Here is a 21,245-nt window from a genome sequence, read left to right on the forward strand (position 1 = left end):
GCACGTGCTGCCTGAGCGCTTCTGGCTCCTGATACAAGCTTTCTGATGAGGGGACCAGACTCTCTCCTTGAGGGGATGGAACTGCTGTTACCTTCATGAACAAAGAACAGGGGGGAGAATCCAACAGAACAGAACAAAATCAAATCCACCCTCTCACAACAACCACAGAAAAAAAAAAAAAAAATAGTTTATTTCTACACAATCCAGGGGTGCTGCCCCCACCAGGACACCTTGCTGGGTCTACCTGCCCAGAAGGAATGGGAAATGCATCCCAAGTCTCCATACCACCCACTGCTTGCACCAAAACATTTCCATGCACATCCCTATGTTAAATAGTCCCCTGGCAGGTCTGGGCAGCATTTGCTGCCCTTACTAGGGACAGATACCACTCTCCTGCGTGTTCCTTCTTACAATGGCACAAGAGAATGAAAACAGCTTTGCAGTTACATTTGCTTCCTTCTTTTTGTTTCATTTTATGACTTTTTTTTTTTCTTTTTTTTTTTTCTTTTTTTTTTAAATATGATATTTCTTCTGGAAGGAAACTCTCCAGAACTTCACATCCTTAAGGCTTGCGATGCCTGTTTAGCAGTCAGGTTCCACTGGACAGCTTATGTGACAGAACTCCTTCTCTCTTCCTTCAGGTCCACGTGGCTGGATGGGCTCTAAGTGGAGTGCAGGGGGATGACGAATTTGCAGCCAAAGGGTGAGTGGTAGTTTATTCCCACTTCCTGAAAGACCTTCTGGGGAATGCCAATGTCACAGAGGTACACACGCCCTGCCCTCTCACCCAGGGGCAAAGGGAGGCCCAAGGCCAGCGACCACTTGGCATCAATGCCCTGCTCCATTTCACTTATGGGAGGGTCTATGCTGAGGACGGGTGCCCTGTTCTGGTTGGCCCAGTCCACAACTGCTTTGTACCAAGGCTGATCTCTCAAAAAGGCATTTTCGTGACAATCCAGGCAGTTGATCACTAGGTCAACAGGGGTATCGGGGAGATCTGAAAGAAACACAAGCACTGTGAGCAGCAAGGAGCAGCCTCAAACCTCAAGCTAAGGCTCAGTGCCTTCCCTCCTCACGCTGTGCTGCCTGCAGAGTTTTTTCCATTTTTGCCTCCAGTACCATCAGTCTTGTTGCATGCAGTCTGGCCTCACAGGTTATCACTGCTGTCCTTCTGCAGAAGACACTGACATCAGTATTTCAAAGCTCTGTAACTTGCTTCAGCAGCCCTCAGATGGCACCACTGAGCTGGCTCTCCAGACCAGGTAGCTTAGGAAAGCAGGGGACTTCTCTTTCCATTAAAAATGGAGATTTTTCTAATCTGCATGTTGAATAAAAAGCATTTTGTTCGGAGTGTGCCTACTGAACAGCAGTTTGTCTGCTGCAGTGCTGCCTCTTTCACTCTGTTGGCCTCCATGCACTCACTGTCTGCTGCATTACAAAGCATCTGGTGTGAGGACTGCTGTTTTCTAACAGACACGTAGCCCTGGCACCACAAGCACAGCACAATATATTGGGTAGTGCTCCAGTTCTCACATTCGTTACTCCCGAAAGGTTTTAATAAACTAGGTCTGATGAAGGTGCTGGTGAAACGACAGAGAAACAAGCTCTCTCACAACAAACTGCAGAGTATCAGCTTATTCTAGAGCACACTCAGATCTGAGCTCTGACAGCTAGCTCAGCAAGGCTGCACGCTTGGTGAAAAACAGCAGTTTGGATGCTCATTTACTTGTAGTTTCAATATGCTGAACAAGGCAGGCCGTTATCCTAAGAGAATGGCTGGTCTGACTCAGCTTCACACAGCAGCTCTTGTGTTTGTTCAGACCGGAAACATCTGTACCAGCACAACTGCTCCACTGTTGGACCTCTCGAGCCTCTGCCATCCCACCAGCCTCCAGGCACACTTCAGGATGCCACTAGATGGTGCCACTAGCACGGACAAGCAGCACCAAACCGACCAGCAGAGACATCTGCAACCTGCACTGCTCCCCGCTTACCTTTGACGCTGGACACCTGCTGGCCTTGTGTCTTGCTGAAGAGGTTCAGCTCGTTGGTAATGGACTCCAGCATCTTGACGAAGTTGGGCAGGAAAAGGATGACGTGGACATCGTGGTTGGAGAGGTGCCTTCCACAGCTGATCCCCTGGGCCCCCTTCACGTGGGGGCCACACAGCAGGGCCACCGTGGGCCGCTGATGCACGTTTTTCGGGTTCAGCCTAAACGAAGACAAGAGGGGAATGGTAATAAGGCCCAAAATCATCTATCTTTGTACTGCAAGAGGGGAAAAAAATTAAAAAAAAAAAAAATAATCAGTAAGATGCAAATGAACAGGTGTTTTGCAAGCCTTCCGCTTTCTCTGAAGGAAAGGAACCCACACCCTTGTGCAGGGCTGACAGCAGAGAGCTGCTCTGCTTGCAGGTTCCCTTCCAGATCTCTTTGCACCCATGGCACAGAGCTGGTCCCAGCCTGCCCTGGCTCATCTCACAGCCAGCTTATACTTTCAAAGCAGGGAATATTTCCACCGCTCTTGCAGCAAGCCTGAATTTGGTACAATTTTACTTTAAGAAGGCTTTTTTTCTTCCTCTGACTTTGAAGGGCAACGCTGTGAAAGCCACAACAGTTTTATAGTTTAAGTTGTAAAAAATAAGCACTCCAAAGCCAGCACAAGTGATAAAGCCAGTCATACATCAGGTTTTTCAGCTGAGAGGGTCAGAGCTGCCTGGCAGGTCACCACTTGCTGCTTTAATTCAAGCAGTCAGGTCCTAGAATGCAAGTAAAGCACTCCTACACAGAGACTGTTAGGGTTTACCTTCTGTTTCAAGAATGAATCATTTGGACTTAACAATATAAGAATACATGTGCAATTGCCTGGTCACATCAGTAACAACGCTAAGGGCAAGCACCAGGCAGCACGTGCAAAGAATGGCAAATGCTCTCCAATCTTGCTACCAAGTGAGGCCTGCTAAGAAGGCAAATGTGCTCAGTTTAGTTGTCCAAGAGCTAACTCAGCCTAGTGAAGAGCAGAACAGCACTTTGCTTTCATTAGCCAACTTTTTACTGCTATCATTAAACTGTAACGTGTGTAAACAACAAAGGAAAGGTTTAGCTATTTCCATGAAGGGTCAGCTCATCAAAATCCTGAAATGGTTTAAACAGCCTTGGGTTACGTCTGTGCAAAGCTAAGTTCCCTGAAGAAAATGCCCATTAAACGGCAAGGAAAACATCAGCTCTGCTTTGCCTTTGACTCAAAAGACACTTCTGCTCCTGGACACAGAGCCAAAAAGAAGCCCTTCTCTTAGTATTTCATTCACCCGAGGTGGTACGTTCAGTTGGTGCTTATTTAGAGAAGGGAAGAAAAAAAAAAATAATACTAAAACCTCCTACAAGGGCTCCTCGTCAAGAGCCTGAGCCTCACACTTGTCTGCATGCTTACTGGAAAAGCTGACGTGTGAACTACAGCAGAAGGTCTGCCTGGCATTGGGATGAGCTTTTTCTTCTTTTAAGGAGAGAAAACAGGTGACAGCTGTCTCCAACTGCAGGACCACTGCAACAAGTGACAGCAGGCACCTACGTCACGTCTGCCTCAAAAGCAATCTCTCCGCTCTTTCGCTTATCCCCACTTAGAGGAAGAAGTTAGAGGCAAAGAAAGGGCAAAACCCCAGCAGAGGCGATGGGATGAGTGTTACCTGTTGGGTCCCCCGAGCAGGCTCAGAGCCATCTGACTTGCACACACTCCTGTCATCTCCAGCCTCCGTTCCAAGGTCAGCCCATGCTTTTCAGCAACAGACAGCAGCTTTTTGTGAAGCTCATACGACACGCTGGGCACAACCAGCCCGGAGTCTGGATTTGAGGAAGAGAGAAAGAGAAAAACCATTAAAGAAAGGGAAAAGAAATGCAACTGGAGACTTTTTTCCAGAATGCTGCAGTCTGTTTTTTCCCCAGACAACAGTCAGGTGTTACAAAGAGCCTGCTCAACCCAATAATCCCAGTTCCTTCTGAGAGCATCACATGTATTCCATCTTGCCAGCTCAGTTTGCAGCCACCCCAACTATTACCCCAAGGGATATCATCACATCAGCAGCTGCAGTGAACCCACTTATCCCCAGACACTGAGGAGAGATTCTGGAACACGCTTCCTTTCTCAGCCAGGAGTTGCTACTCTGCTTAAAACAGTTACTCCTACAGTGTCAGTAGCACAGGCAGCCTCCTCTCAGTCACAAGAGGGGCTGTAAACCAGATACTCCCTGCATTTACACTTCGCTGCAGTTGGTTCCTGGATCTCTATCACAGCAAGCAGTCTCCATTTGCCATGCAAGTGTCCTCACTGCCTTGGTGGTGCCATGTCACAGCATCTGCCTTCAGACACAAACACTGAACTGCAATACACTGGAGCAGCGAGGGAGAGACGCAGCTGAAAGAACAAAGTCTATAGAAAAATTCTTCTCAGACATTTGACAGCCTGGTCTGAGAGCCAGGAAATGCTCCAGCATGTGGATCAGGGGAAAAACAAACAAAAGAGGTCTTGTTAAGCCATGAGAACAATGCCTGCAGTAGGCAGCAATACCACCACTCCAGCTTGCTTCCAGCTTGCAATAAGTTGTGTGGAATCAGCAGGTGAAAGAGAAACAAACCTGAATAACTCTCCAGGCCAATCCATTACACACTCCTCCTAACAGGGGAATCTGGTGCTGGCTTCACAGAAGAACCCTGCAGTAAACTCCTCTGGAAACAGAGGGGATTTCTTGACACAAAAAAAGCAGCTATGGGAAGCCACAGCAATCGTTTGATGGTGTGCTGAGCAGCAGAAGAAACTAGAAATAGCTACTGAAGGCATATGGAGAAAGAAATACAAAACACAAGCATCAGGTGAGAAAAATTGCTGCAACAGCCAGCATGATACCTCAAACATATTTGGCAACAGAAACCAGATTCTGTATTCCAGCTTTTCTCCACAGCTTTATGATGGCATCCTCTTTGGTCTGTCTGATAATCAGCCCTACGCAGGATCACAGATGCAGGCTGTTCTGCCTTTCACACACACTCCTGCAAGCCCTGGGGATCCTAAACCATCTCCCAGCTCAGAAGCAGCACAGCTCAACTCCCTCCCTGTGCAGGAGGAACACAGCTGAAGCACAGCAAGAAAAGCTCGTTTCCCTCTGCTCAGCTCACTCACAAGCACCGCTCCCAGCCAGACAAGCAATCCCAGCAGAACCACATTAGAGCTTCTGTGCCCTGAACTGTTTTACAATGCCAACTGTTTAGAGAAGGCTGAGAGTTCTGGTTTCTCTGCAGATTTGCTTTGCCCGGAATTCCTCGCAGGGCTTCTTTGCTGAAGCCTCAAAGAGAAAAGCTAAGAAGAAATACCGAAGGCCTAGCATAGATGCTCAGCAGCAGTACCAGCATCAAACGGAGCTGCAATAGCGCACACATCCGCTCAGAAAGGAAACCCAACAGTTACTCACAGGCTCAAGCAGAAAAACAGCATGAGAACCAGTTGTAACAAGCCACTGCCGCATTCAAATGAGAAAAGCAGCGTCTTTTAATTGCTAAGAACTATCGTTTGTACTGCCATATTTCCCCAGGGTGCCAGGCACAAACCACTGAGCCGAGGCACTGCGGAAACAGCAGGTTTTGCATATCCTGAGGTTTTCAGAGCACAGGTGCTCCCGTAAGGTAACAGCAAAAGGCTGCAGCACATCCTGCAGGGCAGAGCAGATCGCACTGGATGCTGGCCTGAATCCCTACGACTTTCATCTCCCAGCCCTGCAGACACGGAGGGACCAAACGTGTTCAAGCGCTTGACCTTGCATGCTAACAGCTCATTAAACCACCTCTGCTAACGACGTTTTATTACACGCGGTGCACATGGGAGCATGCAACACCATCAAAGGCATCTCGGAGTCCTGACAGCAACCGCCAAACGTTTGGAGTCATAAGCCACTAATAACACTCTGCCTGGCCCACTAGTCACGCACCTGCCCTGTGTTCACACACCCTCTCAGCTCCAGAGTCACGCAAGGCTCAATCCCATCCCTATTCCTGCCACTGCATCGGGGCTTGTTTTTCAAGCTTGAAGGAGGCCTTGGAGTGAGTGACCTGAGGTCAGGATGTCGCTGCGGTGGCACAAGCCACATCCTCTGCTCATGCGGAGCATGCGACTCGCTGAGCTCCTTCTGAGCTGTGAGTTCAAGGCACAAACTCCTCAAACCAGAAGGCTGGCAGAGCCACCCTGTCTATCAGTGCAGTGTGGTTACTGCCAGTGCCTCCTCTTACACCTCTCTCAATTGCTTCCTTCTGAACACAAGGTGTCACAAGCACACCTCTGCCATCAGCAAGACAAAACCCAGCGCCCAGTGGGTTAACGCAAAGAGAACTGCTGGCACAGGATGAGCTCATGTTTAGCACTTGGCTTGGGCTACACTTTGCCCTAATTGCTCCCTCTCAGGGGCAGGCTTCAATGCCAAGAGAACTTCCCTTCTTCACACTCACGCAAGGCCCGACCAGTTCGACTGGCTTATCAGAACCAGGCTGAGGGAGTTAAATAAACTCTGACAGAAAGCAATCAAGGAGGCGACGGGTAAACCCACAAACAATAACACTGCTGCAACAGAACTGAACTCCTGCCAACTTTAATTATGTTTGGGTTGGACAGTGCGCCTTTATTGTTCGGTAATGAAGGTAATAAAAGAAATTAGCTCAGGCCTTTTAATATTAAATAAATGTATTCAACAGCTGCCTGGAAGAAAAAAAAAAAGGGGGGGCAAATGAAGCCTGAACATTTCTGTGACACGCAGAGTATTGCTGAAGCCCGATTAAACATGAAGTTCAGCACACAGGGCACACTCTGTCCTGTGCACGATGACTACAGACAAGTTACCCACTTCAGCTTCTCTATGCCACGCTACACGCACGATGCTTGGAGGAAAAAAAACATCCCATGCCAGCAGAAGGACTAAGTTAACTGTCCTGAAGTTATCAAAAGAAGGTTTCCCCCAAGAAGGCCAGAGCAATATTGCTGATGAAGTCCCAAACTCCAGCTTTGAGCTGGACAAAGCAAGAAAGAGGCAAGAGATGCTCAATCTCCATCTTTTACTCTGATAGTTGCTCTCCAGCTGCTGGAAGAATTAAAAGCAAGTTGCCTGAACGGATGACACAGCCCTAGATTTTGGATTTCAAGGAAACTATGCATAAAAGCTCCTTCCCTCCAGCAGTAAAGAGCACCGAGTTCCACTGCTGCCCAGCTCATGCTCAAAGATGCAGTTCCCTGCAGTGGACACAACCTGTGCCCATGTGAGGCAGGCTAGCTGTTTGCTTGCTGCCTCTTGAAAGGTGTAAAGCTGGAGCCACCTGCCTGCAGACTCAGGAAAACACAAGTCTGCGCCCAACACTCCAAACAAAGGCCCTTAAGGGTCAGATTATTATTATTAAGTCAGCATTATGTTTTAATTAAGACAAATCCTGCAGGAACTTTGACTGAAGTTCCCCTGCTTGTTTCTCCAGCACTAATGCACAGTTCACTCTGGCCGAGCAAAAACCCATCAGATGGACAGAGGCCTTCCCCAAGACCCCATTCTTTTCTCCTGCAGCTGCACAAGGTGAACTTCATTTGCACCCTCCTCAAAGACCCCGCAAACATTCAGCACACACAGTCACTGCAAGGCAGTTATCCATGGCTGAAACACTAAAACTAAAACAGAGTCAGCCAAGGACACGGCACAGAAAAGCCACACTGCCATCATCCACACAGAACACACAGCCTCAGTTCCGCAGTCTGACCCTGGCACATCAGCTCTGCTTGCTGCCTTGATTTACTCTGAAGCGTATTTTCTTTTTCCATCTCCTTAATGCATGGAAAAGGAGTTTCTTGCAGGACAAGCTTGAAGTCTGGGTAGGGGAAGCACAGAGAAATAAATGCCTTACCAGTAGTGCAGGGAAAGAAACAAATAGCTCATCTATCTGGCAAACAGCCCTCCTCTCTACTCATCCCTGCGTGCTGTCTCAGCAATACCCACTGCTCACAAAGCCAGACTTCAGCTACAAGCCTACTGTGTGCATCAACAACCCCTGCTCAGTGTGGGAAAGAAGGCAAGGTGTTGTGGCACACCAGAAATTTCAGTCTAGTTTGATGACTACAGGCCAGATGAGGGAGATTTTAATCCAGTTTAATCACCACGAACTGAAGCCTGCAGCATGCAGGTTGCATGTGATAGCAGTGATTAAAGGTAAGAGGAAAGGAGAGATGAACTGCAAAAAAAGAACCAGAGACACAGAGATGACTGAGATTATTACAGAGTCACTGATGATGAACCCACGTGCTCCACCCTACCACAAATGTCTCTAGGCTCTAAGATATCAGCAAATCATTGGCTCTGGGGATACTGCTGAAAAACCAAATCCCAAAACACTGCTGTTTGAATTTTGCTCTGATGCTGATAGCCAGTAGGAGGAACAGAGACAGGCTCATGCCAATGGGCATTTCAGCTCTAGCCAGACAGCTTTGGAAGTAGACAGCTTACAGCTAACAGAAAGGATCAGCAACCTGCCCTTCCAGGGAGGGAGGTTTCTGTGAAACAGCTGTGCTTCCCTTTTTAAGCATCATCTAACAGCAAGCAGACAGATCAATAGCTGCTAGCCCCAAGGAATAAAGAGCAATTAAGTATTTGGGAGTGATTCACCTGCAGAGCTCCAGGAATAGACACAGTTCAGCCAAATCAAAGAAATACTGGGCTATGAGCTTTGGGTTTTCATTTCTGTTAGGAACAGATTCTGACCTTCATTCCCTACTTCCTCCACCACAATCCTTTCCCCTCAGCTCCAGAGCACTGGGCAGACACCCTGCCCCACTCTGCCTCTGTGAGACGCCCAGCACAAGCTTCCAAAGTCAGCTGAGCAAACCCCAAAGCATTTTGCACTGTGGGAAAAGCAGTGCAGCCCACACCTCAAATCTGAGATGTACTGAGCCAGGAATCCACGTTAGACTTCTCATGAAGAAGAGCTGTCCTCCCTGCAAAACTCACATTTCTGCAATTATTTCAGGTATATATTGTATACAAAAGGTAATAGAAGGAGAAAAAGGGCAAAAAAAGCTTGACTTTTTGGCATCATAAGATTGGCTCTGAAAAAAGCATCCCAGTGGGATGCAGTGTCTATTGAGCTTTGCTTACATCCTTCAAGGCTCAGCTTCTTCCCAGTCAGTAACAAACACTGAGACTGGAAGCCTGTGGAGTGACAAGGGCTAGAGATTCAGCTCGCTGCCAATCACCACCAGCATCACTTTGTGTTCTTATAGCAGACAGAATGATCAGCCAGAGCTCTTAAGACAACCACCTTCCAGGCTGACCAAGGGAAAAAGAAATGCTGAACTACTTACTTCCCTTATAGCTGGAAAGTGCTTTTTGCAAACAGCTAGAATGTTTTCTGTGAATAAAGAACCCTTCAGGAGTCCAGATACAATTCTAAACAGAAAATTCAGAAGCAGAAAGAAACCTTATCACAGATATATCCCAAAATAATGGCATTTGGGGCTCCTGGCACTGAGCTGACTTCAGCACTGCTGCTCTTTGAGTCACTGTAGCTTAGCATCCCCCTTTCAGCTGCTAAACAAAGAAATCCAGATTTCATCAAGTGACAGCCCATCATCGCTCCCAGCATACTGAATGCCCTTCTGTCCTTCTCACTGCAAAAAGCACCCGACTGAAAGCCAGGAACAGCAGGCAACTTACAACTGTTTACAAAAGCTTTTGCTAGCTAGCTAGTAGCATTTCCTAAGCAAAAGTAAACTTCCTCAGCTAACACAAAGAGAACTGCCCTGCGTGGGGAAAAATACATCAAGATCACAGCGATGGGATGCACAATTTGCAAGGCTGTGAACGTGCACCACACAGCACAGCAGAAGGGAGCTGCAGTCAGCAATACCTGTTGTGTAACATGACGACTTGTCTTCCAAACAGATCCAGAATCCCACACACGAGACTAATCACCCCACAGCAGCTAATGAGGCTAGCAAGACCCTGCAGCTACAGAGAGGGTCACCACTCTCCCCTCTGCAGACTTGCCAAGAGCGAAACAAAGCAGCAGTGCTTTCACAGGGCTGCTCCCTTCTGCACGCTGCAAACAGGGTGCCAAGAGTTTCCATAGGAAAGGACAATAGAGTTCAGCAAATGATTTCGTTTCCAAGCCCTGAATTTCCACACTGAGGCTTGCTGGTTACAGCACGACAGTTTTCCTCCCAGGAATTATGCTTCTAGAAAATCATTATCAGCTGTACTTCTCAAACAGTTGGTTAGCTTTTGTTTCGGTCTAGACATACACAGAGGTTCTGTCTCTTCCAAAATAAGCCAAGCTGGAAGATGAATTGACAGATAACAAACTCGAAAATCCTCACACAAAGGAAGAAGTGCTTATTCACACATAGTACAGCCCATTGGGAGCCTCGAGCCACAGGGTGGTGCAGCAATACTGAAAGCTTGCACAGAATTAACATGTTATTGATTAAACTAAGCAGAAGAAAAAAAAGGCATCAGAAGCTATTAATACAGGCCTGAATTACCACTTCTGCTTCAGGAAGTTGTCAAAGATAGCAGATCAACAGGAAGATGGATGCCACAAAAGGAAAACTAAGATATCACTGCATAGCAGAACCAGTAAGAAAATGACATTTTTCTACAGAAAAGCAGCAAATCACTGTGAATGAATCAGCTTCCTTCCAACAAGCATTTCACACCCCAGATGGAGTTTTTCTGAGCAGAGAAAGAATGACAGGCCAAAGACTGAGCACACTCGTGCTCCATAGCCAGACTGCCACGGTCCAACTATTTAGTGCCTCTCTATAAAGAGATCAGACATTTGATTTTATTCTGATGTGGAAAAGCACCCCTGGGTGCCAAAGCTCCTTCACTCCTCTGCTTTGCACACTTTTTAGCACTTGCAAACTGAAGACAGGTCACAAGTAGGCTAAAGTTACAGAGAGCCTGCAGCTAAGTGCAGCATTAAGTCAGACATGCTTCGAGGAACATGTATGTATATAAAGATTCCCAGGTGACAAATACATTAGCATACAGAAGCAGCTCTTCAAGAAAACATCACTGGTGGTTGGCCAAAATAACAAAATATTAGCAAACAGGAGATGAGAAGCAGTTCTACTCCTCCCCAGAGTCATGGATTAGGAACTTAGGAATGGTTCTCTGCATTTAGATTTTAGGAGTGCTACCTCTCAGCAGGCAGACAGCTCATCGTGCTACCCCTCACCTCTATCCAACAGCCCATTTCATGGCAGTAAGGAACAAACATTAGACACAAGGGAAGAATTAAAGCCCACATAGAAAGCCATTTGTTTGGAATTATGGATGGGAAGAGCCAGAGCCGTTTCTTTTTACACCAGTGACATTAAAAGCTCCTTATAACCATGCAACGGTGAGGCAGTGGAACAGGCTGCCCAAGGAGGCTGTGGATGCCCCATCCCTGCAGGCACTCAAGGCCAGGCTGGATGTGGCTCTGGGCAGCCTGGGCTGCTGGTTGGTGATCTGCACATAGCAGGGGGTTGGAACTGGATGAGCATCATGGCCCTTTTCAACCCAGGCCATTCTATGATTCTATGATAAAATACTTGAAATCTCCTGCCTTCTATCAAGGAAGCAGGAATTGTGACATGGCATCAAAGCATGGTTCCTCTTCAGCTCCCATTCTTTTTAATCCAACCTTCAGTTTTGCTCCTTACTGCAGAAAACTTACCTTGCTGCCCTACCTGAATATTTTTTTTTAATCTCAAAACTATTGCAAATAAAGGTTACACGCAGACAGAAGGCACAGACCGGACCTTACATCAGTGAATGTGCCACGCTGAGCTGACAGACACCCAAATGTACCCCAGCAAAGCTGCACAGCTTGCACCCTTATCGTGAAGGGACGTGGCATACCCGTGCAGAACTCTTTGTTAGCATTCTGGGGTACCACAATCCGCCTGTAGACGATGGGCTCTGACTCCAAGATGTTCTCATCGTGCCGATAGCGAGCTGGCTTCTCGTTCGGGGTCCCGCGGGAACGGGTGCCGCTCCTCCTCTCGTAAGTCTCAATCTCTTCAAACACAGCTGCCTTGTCAAAAAGGGCCAGGTTCCCTTCAAAATCAAAATCTGTGTCTGGGATTTCATCGATGTCGTCCCCGAAGCACTCGTCATCTTTGCTCTTCATCTGCCCGTTTTTCAGCCCGCTCTTCTTTGGAGTCACCTGGTTTGGATGGCGGCTACTGGACGACCCTAAAGAAAAATAAGAGCAAGTTCTGTAAGAGAGGAGAGCTCGTGTTTGGAGTCCACTGACCTAGGAGATGCTTGTTTCTCAAAGCACCTGCAGACCTCATCTTTGGTATGACTCATGCTGAGATAAGCTAACAGAAAACTGAAGAGAAGGCACCAGGGAAAAGAAGACTTTCAGGGACTTTCCTTTGGCAAGACTAGAAAAACAAGCTGAAAAACAAGCTTGATCACAGTAGGTAAACCAAGCATTTCTACTCATTTAATTCAAGATAGTGTTATGTTAGTGATAAGATAACAAGAGAGCCCTGGTCTAGGACTACCTTACTCGTACTACACTGAGCTGATGTTCATGCAGCCGTGTAACCCAAGACCTTTTTGGAGTTTTCCTATATTTCAGAACCTAATGCAAGTTCTTCTCTTCCAAAATAGTCTGCCCACCTCCTAATGACCTATAAGGGATTGCTTATAACCCTGAATGTGAAACACTGCTTTCTCCTCTCATTAATTACCAACAGATGCATTTCCATTCCCTTATCCATACCTCATTATTCTTTTTACCCACTATCTTGCTCGTTTAATTAGACTGCTTTCCAATCAGTAATTGTGAAAGCCTGCTTTCTCTGAAGTGATCCTGTCAGAAAACTTCTCATTCTGATGGAGGATACAAAGCCATACAAAATTACAAGGCCAACACATCCTGCCTTTTTGCCTTCTGTACATTATGCACGTCATTCACATGCAACCAAGTCCAGACAGTATTTATCTGACGTTGTTAAATCTGCAAATCATCACCTATGACATTCAACAGATGGAGAAACAGTTATGAGATCAAAACAGCTCGTTTTGCTAAAACATTTATTGTATTTTAAGGTAATCATCCTGGAGTATAATTAATGTAAGTGACTATATGCACAGAATCTGGTAACACTGAAACAAATTACCACGAGATGACGTGTGCTCTTTGGTGCATGTCTGCTCTTTGACAATCACCTCCAGAAGTCCAGCAGCATAATTTCTTTCCCGATTTACACATTACTGACAATTAGTGAGGAAGGATGCAAAAAAGCTTCAGATCATCTAAGGATGTTTACAGAACAACCCACAGGCTTTCAACAGGCAAAACCTTCACGATGTCTGGACGAGTTACTTGCAAACCAAAAGGCTTTGTGGAGTCTTCCTTCCCTGCAAAACCATCTCCCTCCACTGACCATTTTCCTACAGCACTTTGTTGGCTGGGGCTTTGTTTACAGTATGGCAACAATTGGAATGCTCAGCTCATAGCAGAGTAAAACCAGCTAGCCCCAAGCACCCCTGTTAGCACCTAGACAACAGAGGTCCCTGCAGCAACACAACTTCCCTCCAGAGTTTATTCTAACCTCACTGTATCTCTAAGAATAGCACCAAAGCCACTACAAAGCCACAGTTATCAGTGCAACGGTCAGCATGAAATGCTGGGTACAGCATTTGTCAACGCTTTCTTGAGTCTCAACAACAATTTGTTGTTATTACTAACTATAGCAGGTAGCTCACCTAAAGACTCATTTGCAAGCTGCTAAAGACTTCATAGTTTGTAACTGGGCGAGAACAAACTGCTGAAATACAGGTTTTGTCAAGAAGCCACTCAAGTGTAGAGAGCAGAATTGAAGAATTGCTGGTAACAATATAACTTAGAGGGCAAGGACAAGCTGTATACAAGCTGCAACCAGTTATTTACATACAGTTTAAAGTGAAAGCTTCTGCTAGCACAGTTTTCACCCTCACCCCCCCTCAGGAAGGATTCCCAAACGAAAGTTAACACACAAATCACACCAAAGCTGTATACAACTTGACGTGGAGCTGGCAGACATTGCATTCAACACTGCTGCTAACAACGGCACGAGAAGCAAAAACCCTGGCCAACACAACAGGCCAAGTCTCCAAACGTTTCACTGACTGCAGGTCAAAGCAATAGTCAAGAGACTCGAAGTTCGCACAAATGAGAGCCTGCACTGAACACAATGAGAGAACAAGCCCACTTCTTGTGTGAATGTCAGATGTTATGGCAGCTCGGTCTGTTCCTGTTACCCAACAAGAGTTCTTACACTCATTGCCAAGTTTTTCTCCAACCAACTCTCCCCTACCCTCAGCTGACCCAAAAAGCAAACTGTGGGGACGGGCAGCCCCACAGTGCAGCAGATCCAGGGGACAAAGGCAGCTGATGTGAGCAGCGTGTAAATGCTGACTGAATGAAAAACTGCATTAGAAAAACGGCAAGAACAATGGCTGGAAAGCTCCTCAGGCTCCCCTGCAGATCCAGTGAATGGGAGCCAAGACCATACCTCATCAAAACAAGCCGTGCCAGCATTGTGCTGGGCAGCTCTCTAATCCACACCAATAGATGCCAGCCCTGAAATGCTGCTGACCCCACAACAGGCTGTTTTATTACAGTCTGTGTAACCACCCACTAACAGGGGCTGCAGAGGCTTCCTACTGCTCCAAGCAAAGGTCAGTGGTGCTCTTCTTCCTCTCTAGATGGGCAAGGAGGCAGGCAGCTGGCACCAAGGGAAAAGGGCCTAAAAATTGGGCGAGGGGAGGGAAGGGAAAGCTCATGCTAACAGAAGTACCACCAGCCTTCCAGGTTGCTAGTGTGACTCTATCCCAGAGCCTTCTCTGAAAGCTGCTATTCACAGCTCTGCTTGGTTACAAAGCCTGATCCCCATCCTCTGCCAATCAACCACAGCAACTCAGAGCTTCCAGCTCAGCTCTCTTTTCAGAGCCACTCTCAGAGCCTCCACTCTGCGTGCACATGTGCACAGCATACCAAGGAGAACAGCACATCTCCACATCAAGCAAGCAGCTTGATATTGCACAGAAAAAATTAAAAAACCTCCCTATAAAGACAAGCAACACTTCCCAGCCTCCTGGTTTGTTTCTTAGAAAAATATTTTATGTATAGCATACAAGCAAATGTAAAGCCTCCAGTCAGTTGGCTGCCTTTCCTGGCAGACCCCTGCAGGAGCTCTCAGCAGCAGCCCTGGCATGCAGAGCCCCACTCCAGCACAGCAATACCCCATTGTGCAATCTGCACTGCTGCTTGGTGCTTATCAATGCCAAGGCAGAACTCTGTCCCTGACTGAGCACACTAAAGGGCAGCAAAAGGTCGACTTTGAGCCAAACAAAGCATGGACACAGTACAGCTGAAGTGCCAGATGACATCCCAACCCATCCTTGCCTTGATTCCTGTGGCCAGGACCACCTTCATCCCACTGTGGAGAGACTCATACATTATTTGGCCTGCTCTCCAAATAACATTCCAGAGGGTAAGAGATCAATTTTTCGCTGACAATGAGGCCAAGCAAATAAGAACCTATTCCTAGCACCTTGCACAACATGTTTTAAACAAAGTCTGTAAAAGAAAAATCAGACCCACTGTTGTGCTTATGTAAAAATATCCAAGCTGTTGGTGGGCTGAAATACTTTGAAGCCCTCACTGCACACCCCACACCTACCAGGTGCTGTTATGTGAAGTGACCTGGCCACAGGCTGTGCTCAGCAAGACCAAATAAAACAGGAGTTACAGCAGATAACTAGGGGTAGAAGGAAAACAGGCAGGCTTGAAGATGGCTGGTTCACCAAGGGGCACGTGCCCTCCCCTCACGTCATTCTGCCTTCCTCCTCCCACTGAACTGCTTGGCAATCTCTTTAAAAAAACAAACAAACAAACAAAGAAGTGAATATGAAACTTCAGAAGTGGTCCTTCCAAGAACACAAAATTACATCTGTTAAACGTCCTAAACTGATTAAACTGACAGAAATCAAAGGATTACAGTTGTTTCAGAAAATAAGCTGTTGGTGGGGGAGGAAGGCTTCCAGAGGTCCAGGAACTTCTCCAGACAACATCCAGCCTTTGATCTCCCTGTTTAATTGGCCCTGTCCACCTTGGGTTTGTTTGTTTTCCATACACAAAAACAAGGGGGAAAAAATTAAGTCGTATATCCTGATGCTGTAATCATTGCATGATAAAGATCTGGAAGGGAGCATAGCCCAGGGGGCTTCATGGAAGAAAAAACAATGGTGAAAACAAAAGAACATACCCAAATTTGGCACAGCATGAGAGCTGGTTGAGGGGTTTTTTTTCCAACAGGAATAAAAACAGGGACTCCTGGCTTTGAGATGCACTGATTCTATCTTGACATCATTTTCATTAGAGGATGCTGTGTTGTTAAAAACACAGCAAAAACCACTTGTAATTACTTGTAGGGCAATGTTGTAATCAGTTATGGTTATACATGCTTTAACTAGAAGAGCTTCACGCTATCATAATCTGGTTCTAGTTCTTTTTAGAGGAAAAACTGAGGCTGTCTTTTGGGCCATTTTCAATAAGGAAAGATAACAGGAGTTAGGAAATCATTCTAACCAGCATTATCCAGCCCTATCTTTTGCAACATTTCATGCTGATGAAGCAGAACACACAGGCTGTTCTTCAGACTGAACGAGGATGGGCAGAGTTAAACAACAGCAAAACATGGCAGAACAACTGCAGTGCAACTGACCTTTCCATTCAGCTCATGCCCCCAAATACAACTTGCCCTTTCTGTTTTGTCATCAGCAGTGCAGCAGAGCATCTTCCCACAAGCTCTTGGACATACTCTCCTCCTGAACACCACCCCACAAGGCTGGAGAGTGTAAGGAGAAGCAGCTGCGTTCTTCAGCACCTGCTGTCCCTCTTTGCTGCGTGTCCATTCGTGTCTTTTCCCTATTATCCCCCCCAGATATCTGTTCACTCCTTTTCTCAATCCAACCTCTAACCTCCCACCAGCAGAAAGAGAAGAAAAGGGTAAGAAGAGATCATGCTAGCTTTTATGGGCCAGTAACAACATCAAGAGCTCCTCACCACCCTCCCAACCTGTTGGCCACAGGACTGCAGCGCACAAATGTTGCCTTGGGCCCCTGCTACTTACAGCAGAAGCCAAGGAAATCACCCTGTTCTTGATCTTTAGCTGATAAAGTATTGTAACAGCCAGAGATTTGACTGCATGAACATTCTCACCAAGTTCTGCATGAGATCACACCACCACCATGAAGGAAACATAAACAATGAATCACAGGATGGCCTGGGTTGAAAAGGACCATGATGCTCATTCAGTTCCACCCCCCTGCTACGTGCAGGTCACCAACCAGCAGCCCAGGCTGCCCAGAGCCACATCCAGCCTGGCCTTGAATGCCTGCAGGGATGGGGCATCACAGCCTCCTTGGGCAACCTGTTCCAGTGCCTCACCACCCTCTGGCTGAAAAACTTCCTCCTCATATCCACCTAAACCTCCACTGTCTCTAAACCATTCCCCCTTGTCCCATCACCACCCACCCTCACAAACAGCCGTTCCCCCTCCTGTTTATCCACTCCCTCCAAGTACTGGAAGGCCACAATAAGGTCTCCCTGAAGCCTTCTCTTCTCCAAGCCAAACAAGTCCACTTCCCTGACCCTTTCTTTGCATTGCTTTCCTTCATCCTCCGCCTCACTGCATATTCTCAAGAAGCCTGCAGGAACTTTTCCATTTGCCATGTCATTGCTCTTTGTTTCAGCGTTTAACCTTTCAAGTGCGAAACCTTTGCAAGATCCATACTTGCAATACTCTGAAGCACAGCTAAGTCTCTCCTCACCATTCACCTTTCTCTTCCCCAGACCTTTGGGAAAACAAGAATGAAAGCAAGTAGAAGTTTTGTTTGAAATACAATTGCTGACCAAGGGCATATATTGCAGCGGTAACCCAGGCAGGAAGGAAAGTGACAGGTGAACACACATACTCACAAGAATTGTGCCTACGACGAAAGCCTTTGGATTGAGTCAGGGTTTCCATGTGCCGATCCATGTAGCTCTTGGAGCACTGCTGCTGGGGGGAGATGATAATATCCTGATTCTTCATGTCTGTCCTCCTCGGGATGCTCTGTGGGGCACTGCTGGAGAAGGGCTTCTTTAACATCTTCCCTGTGCCATTCTGGCTGGGCCCCACTTGGCAGCCAACGCCAGGGATGCCCGTGTCTGCCTGCTGCAGGTCCCCACACTGCCTGCTGTCCCCTGGCCCTGGGATCTCCAGAATTTTCAGCTCAGTGATGTCACCTGCCCTAAAAAAAAACAAGAAAAGAAAACCAGTTCAAGATTCAGCATTCCAGTCATTTTACAAAGAAAAACAACCGACGTCGGACAGGGGATCGGTTAGGGGTTTCTTTAGGTGCCATTATCAGTGGAAACAAGAAAAAGAAGGAATTTAATACTCAGGCACATATATTCCAGGCATCAAAACATTCAGCTGAAATCACATCACAGAATCACAGAATCACAGAATTGTAGGGGTTTGAAGGGACCTCCAGAGAACATCGAGTCCAACCCCCCTGCCAAAGCGGGTTCCCTACAGCAGGTCGCACAGGTAGGCATCATGTATTAATAAAAACCTCAGTATTTCTGTGCTGCACCTGGATTTTGTTCTGGAGGTTCTGTTCCCAGCTTAAAAAGGAATCAATCAAGCAAAAAAAAAAAAAATAAATAATAATTTTTAAATGAAGGCAAACAGCACAGATCTTTCCAAAAAGCTGTACCTTAACAGTTTCTAGATAACAATTATCCTCAGCCTGGAAGCTATTTTTAATCCATATCTACATAAAGCTATCATTAAATTAGTGCAATTCACACTTGGACATAGTTGGCACTTGCTGTTTCAGGAGGAGGATGATGTAACTAATGTAGCAGTGAGTGTGAGCCAAAACAAAACAAAGAAGCGTTTGCAAAGACCTCCATCTGGACTGACTGCAAGACATAAATTAGAAGCTCAAGGCCTCAATTTCAAACTTAATAAGTATGCGTCCAAGTGGGATGCAGAACTAACAGCAGAAAATTAGCAAGTGCCTGCTAAAGACTTCCACTTGTCCTGGAAAAACACGGGAAAGGACAATGACCAACCTCCTTCCAAATGCCAGTTCTTTAGGAAAAACAGTTCATCCCCTGATGTTAGTGCTTTATCTTAATTAAAAATAAAAATCAGTGGCTTGGAGACTTACATTCTGTATTATGAAAGTTGCACTGGAAATAGGAAAATGTCCAGTGACAAACAACTCTCATTTGTTCTTTTCTTGACCCCCAGTGCTACAAGGAGCTGGTAGGAAGCAGCACATGAGAATGACCACAGTGCTGCTCTGATTCAGCATCCTGCTCCCAAACTCCCTCCTGTCCACACGGCGGAAAGAACATGGGGCAAAGAGAAAGGAGGTGGTGCTGGCTTTGAATAACTGCACGTAATTAAATTGTACTGGGGCAACCGACCTAATAAGTGCAACCAGAGAGTGGTAAAGTGTTATATGCACTGAGAGTGAAGTTTTAAAAGAGGACCAACTTCTCAGCTAGTCAAGAACTGAGTAGAATGCGTTCACGCAATACATATAGAGCCAGAACAACAGTCTTGTGCACAAACTAACAGAAACACCAGAGGCACCGCTCACAGGAAGATGCTCACAAGCAGCAGGAGGATTTAAGGCAAAGAGCCTTCTCTAGGAGGAAAAAAAGCAAAACACCCATCCAACCCTCACCTGGAAAAGACACAGCAGTCACTGGGACCAACACTAACCTGAAGGTGACTTCTGGCACGAGGCACTTGACCCCGTTGTGGAAAGGCCGCGTAAGGGAGATGGTCTGGCTGACCTGATCCACTGCAGACACTCGCCCTTGGTAGACTCCCAAGCTTTCTCCACAGTTAATTGACACGATGCTCCCAAGCCAGTCCGTAGCCATATTTCTGGCACACAGTTGCTGCAAAGACACACAGGCCTGGCTGTGAGAAGACGCAGACGTGACAACCTGAATCAGCATCAATCGCATCCCCCACCCCACGCGTTGGCTCCCACCCAGGCTCTGGCTTCATCAGCTTCTCTCCTCTTTGTGAGCTGGAAATTACATCTACACGGACACTGAGGATCACATTGAAGCGTAAATCCCTGGACAGGGCTCTGCACAGCAGCCTGACTTTCACCACATCACCCTTTGCATAAGTGAAGAAATCATTCTGTAGCAGATTTCGAGACAAACAGCTTTCAACTGCTATTTGTAGCATCCTGTTTTGCCTGTGTACATTCTCCCTGTGGTTTCAAACAGGGAATTTATCTTCCCTCTGTACAGACAGTGAGGAGAACAGCTTGTGTGAACTAGTGAGGACACTGATCCCGGTGTGTAGAAAGAAACCCAACACCTTAAATCATAGAACGGCCTGGGTTGAAAAGGCCCACAGTGCTCATCCAGTTCCAACCCCCTGCTGTGTGCAGGTCACCAACCAGCAGACCAAGCTGCCCAGAGCCACATCCATTCTGGAGGAATGCCTGCAGGAAGGGGGCATCCACAGCCTCCTTGGGCAGGAGGAAACCTTTAAGGGAACGGGCAGGTAAAGAAAACGACACCAGAGTCCAGAACAAAAGTCTCCAGAGCCAGGAGGATCAGCATCACGAACAAAGCACACACAGCTTCCCAGCAGCTGCACTAAGTTCTACAAGAACGTAAGAAACACAAAGGTGTGCTGCATGCTCACACCATCAGTCTCATGTAACTCCCTCACAATTCTGATGCTTGACTGAACTTGCATCAGCACACTTTGAAGCAGCTGAAGGCATCATTTGATCCCAGGCTTTATTTTCCAGCCAAACAATGCAGGAAGATAACAGGCTTGTTGCCATCACAGCACTACAAAAGCTAACAGGCTCTCAGGAAACTAATCACTGCATGTATTTGCCTTTCTCTGTGGGATATTTGCTCAGTTTACCAGACACTTGTTAAAAAACACAAAGGAAGAATGTGCAGAGCGTAAGCCTGGGAAGATTAACATCACTACATCCCACATTTTTATGAGGCATTTCCATTCTCTCCTTTCTGTTCTGAGCTTCCCAGAAAAGAGACAGAAAGAAGAAAGCCACTACAAATACCTAGGACACATACATGATATCAGGAAAACCAAACCAAACCTCATTTCCGTGAGCTTTCAGGAGA

General features: G+C 46.7%; 1 protein-coding gene across 1 annotated transcript; it reads right to left on the bottom strand.

Annotated features, from left to right (window-relative positions):
- Positions 1 to 662: 662 nt before the first annotated feature.
- EDC3 (enhancer of mRNA decapping 3) lies at positions 663 to 20,090 on the bottom strand (the record flags this gene model as incomplete). The annotated part of the gene is made up of 6 exons (XM_079540776.1): positions 663 to 997; positions 1,995 to 2,212; positions 3,683 to 3,836; positions 11,912 to 12,247; positions 18,033 to 18,346; positions 19,840 to 20,090. The coding sequence occupies 6 exons, from the start codon at positions 20,088 to 20,090 to the stop codon at positions 663 to 665; spliced, it is 1,608 nt and encodes a 535-aa protein (XP_079396902.1).
- Positions 20,091 to 21,245: the final 1,155 nt, after the last annotated feature.

The sequence above is a fragment of the Tetrao urogallus genome (genome assembly GCF_951394365.1).
Source record: "Tetrao urogallus genome assembly, chromosome: 11".
NCBI lineage: Eukaryota > Metazoa > Chordata > Aves > Galliformes > Phasianidae > Tetrao > Tetrao urogallus.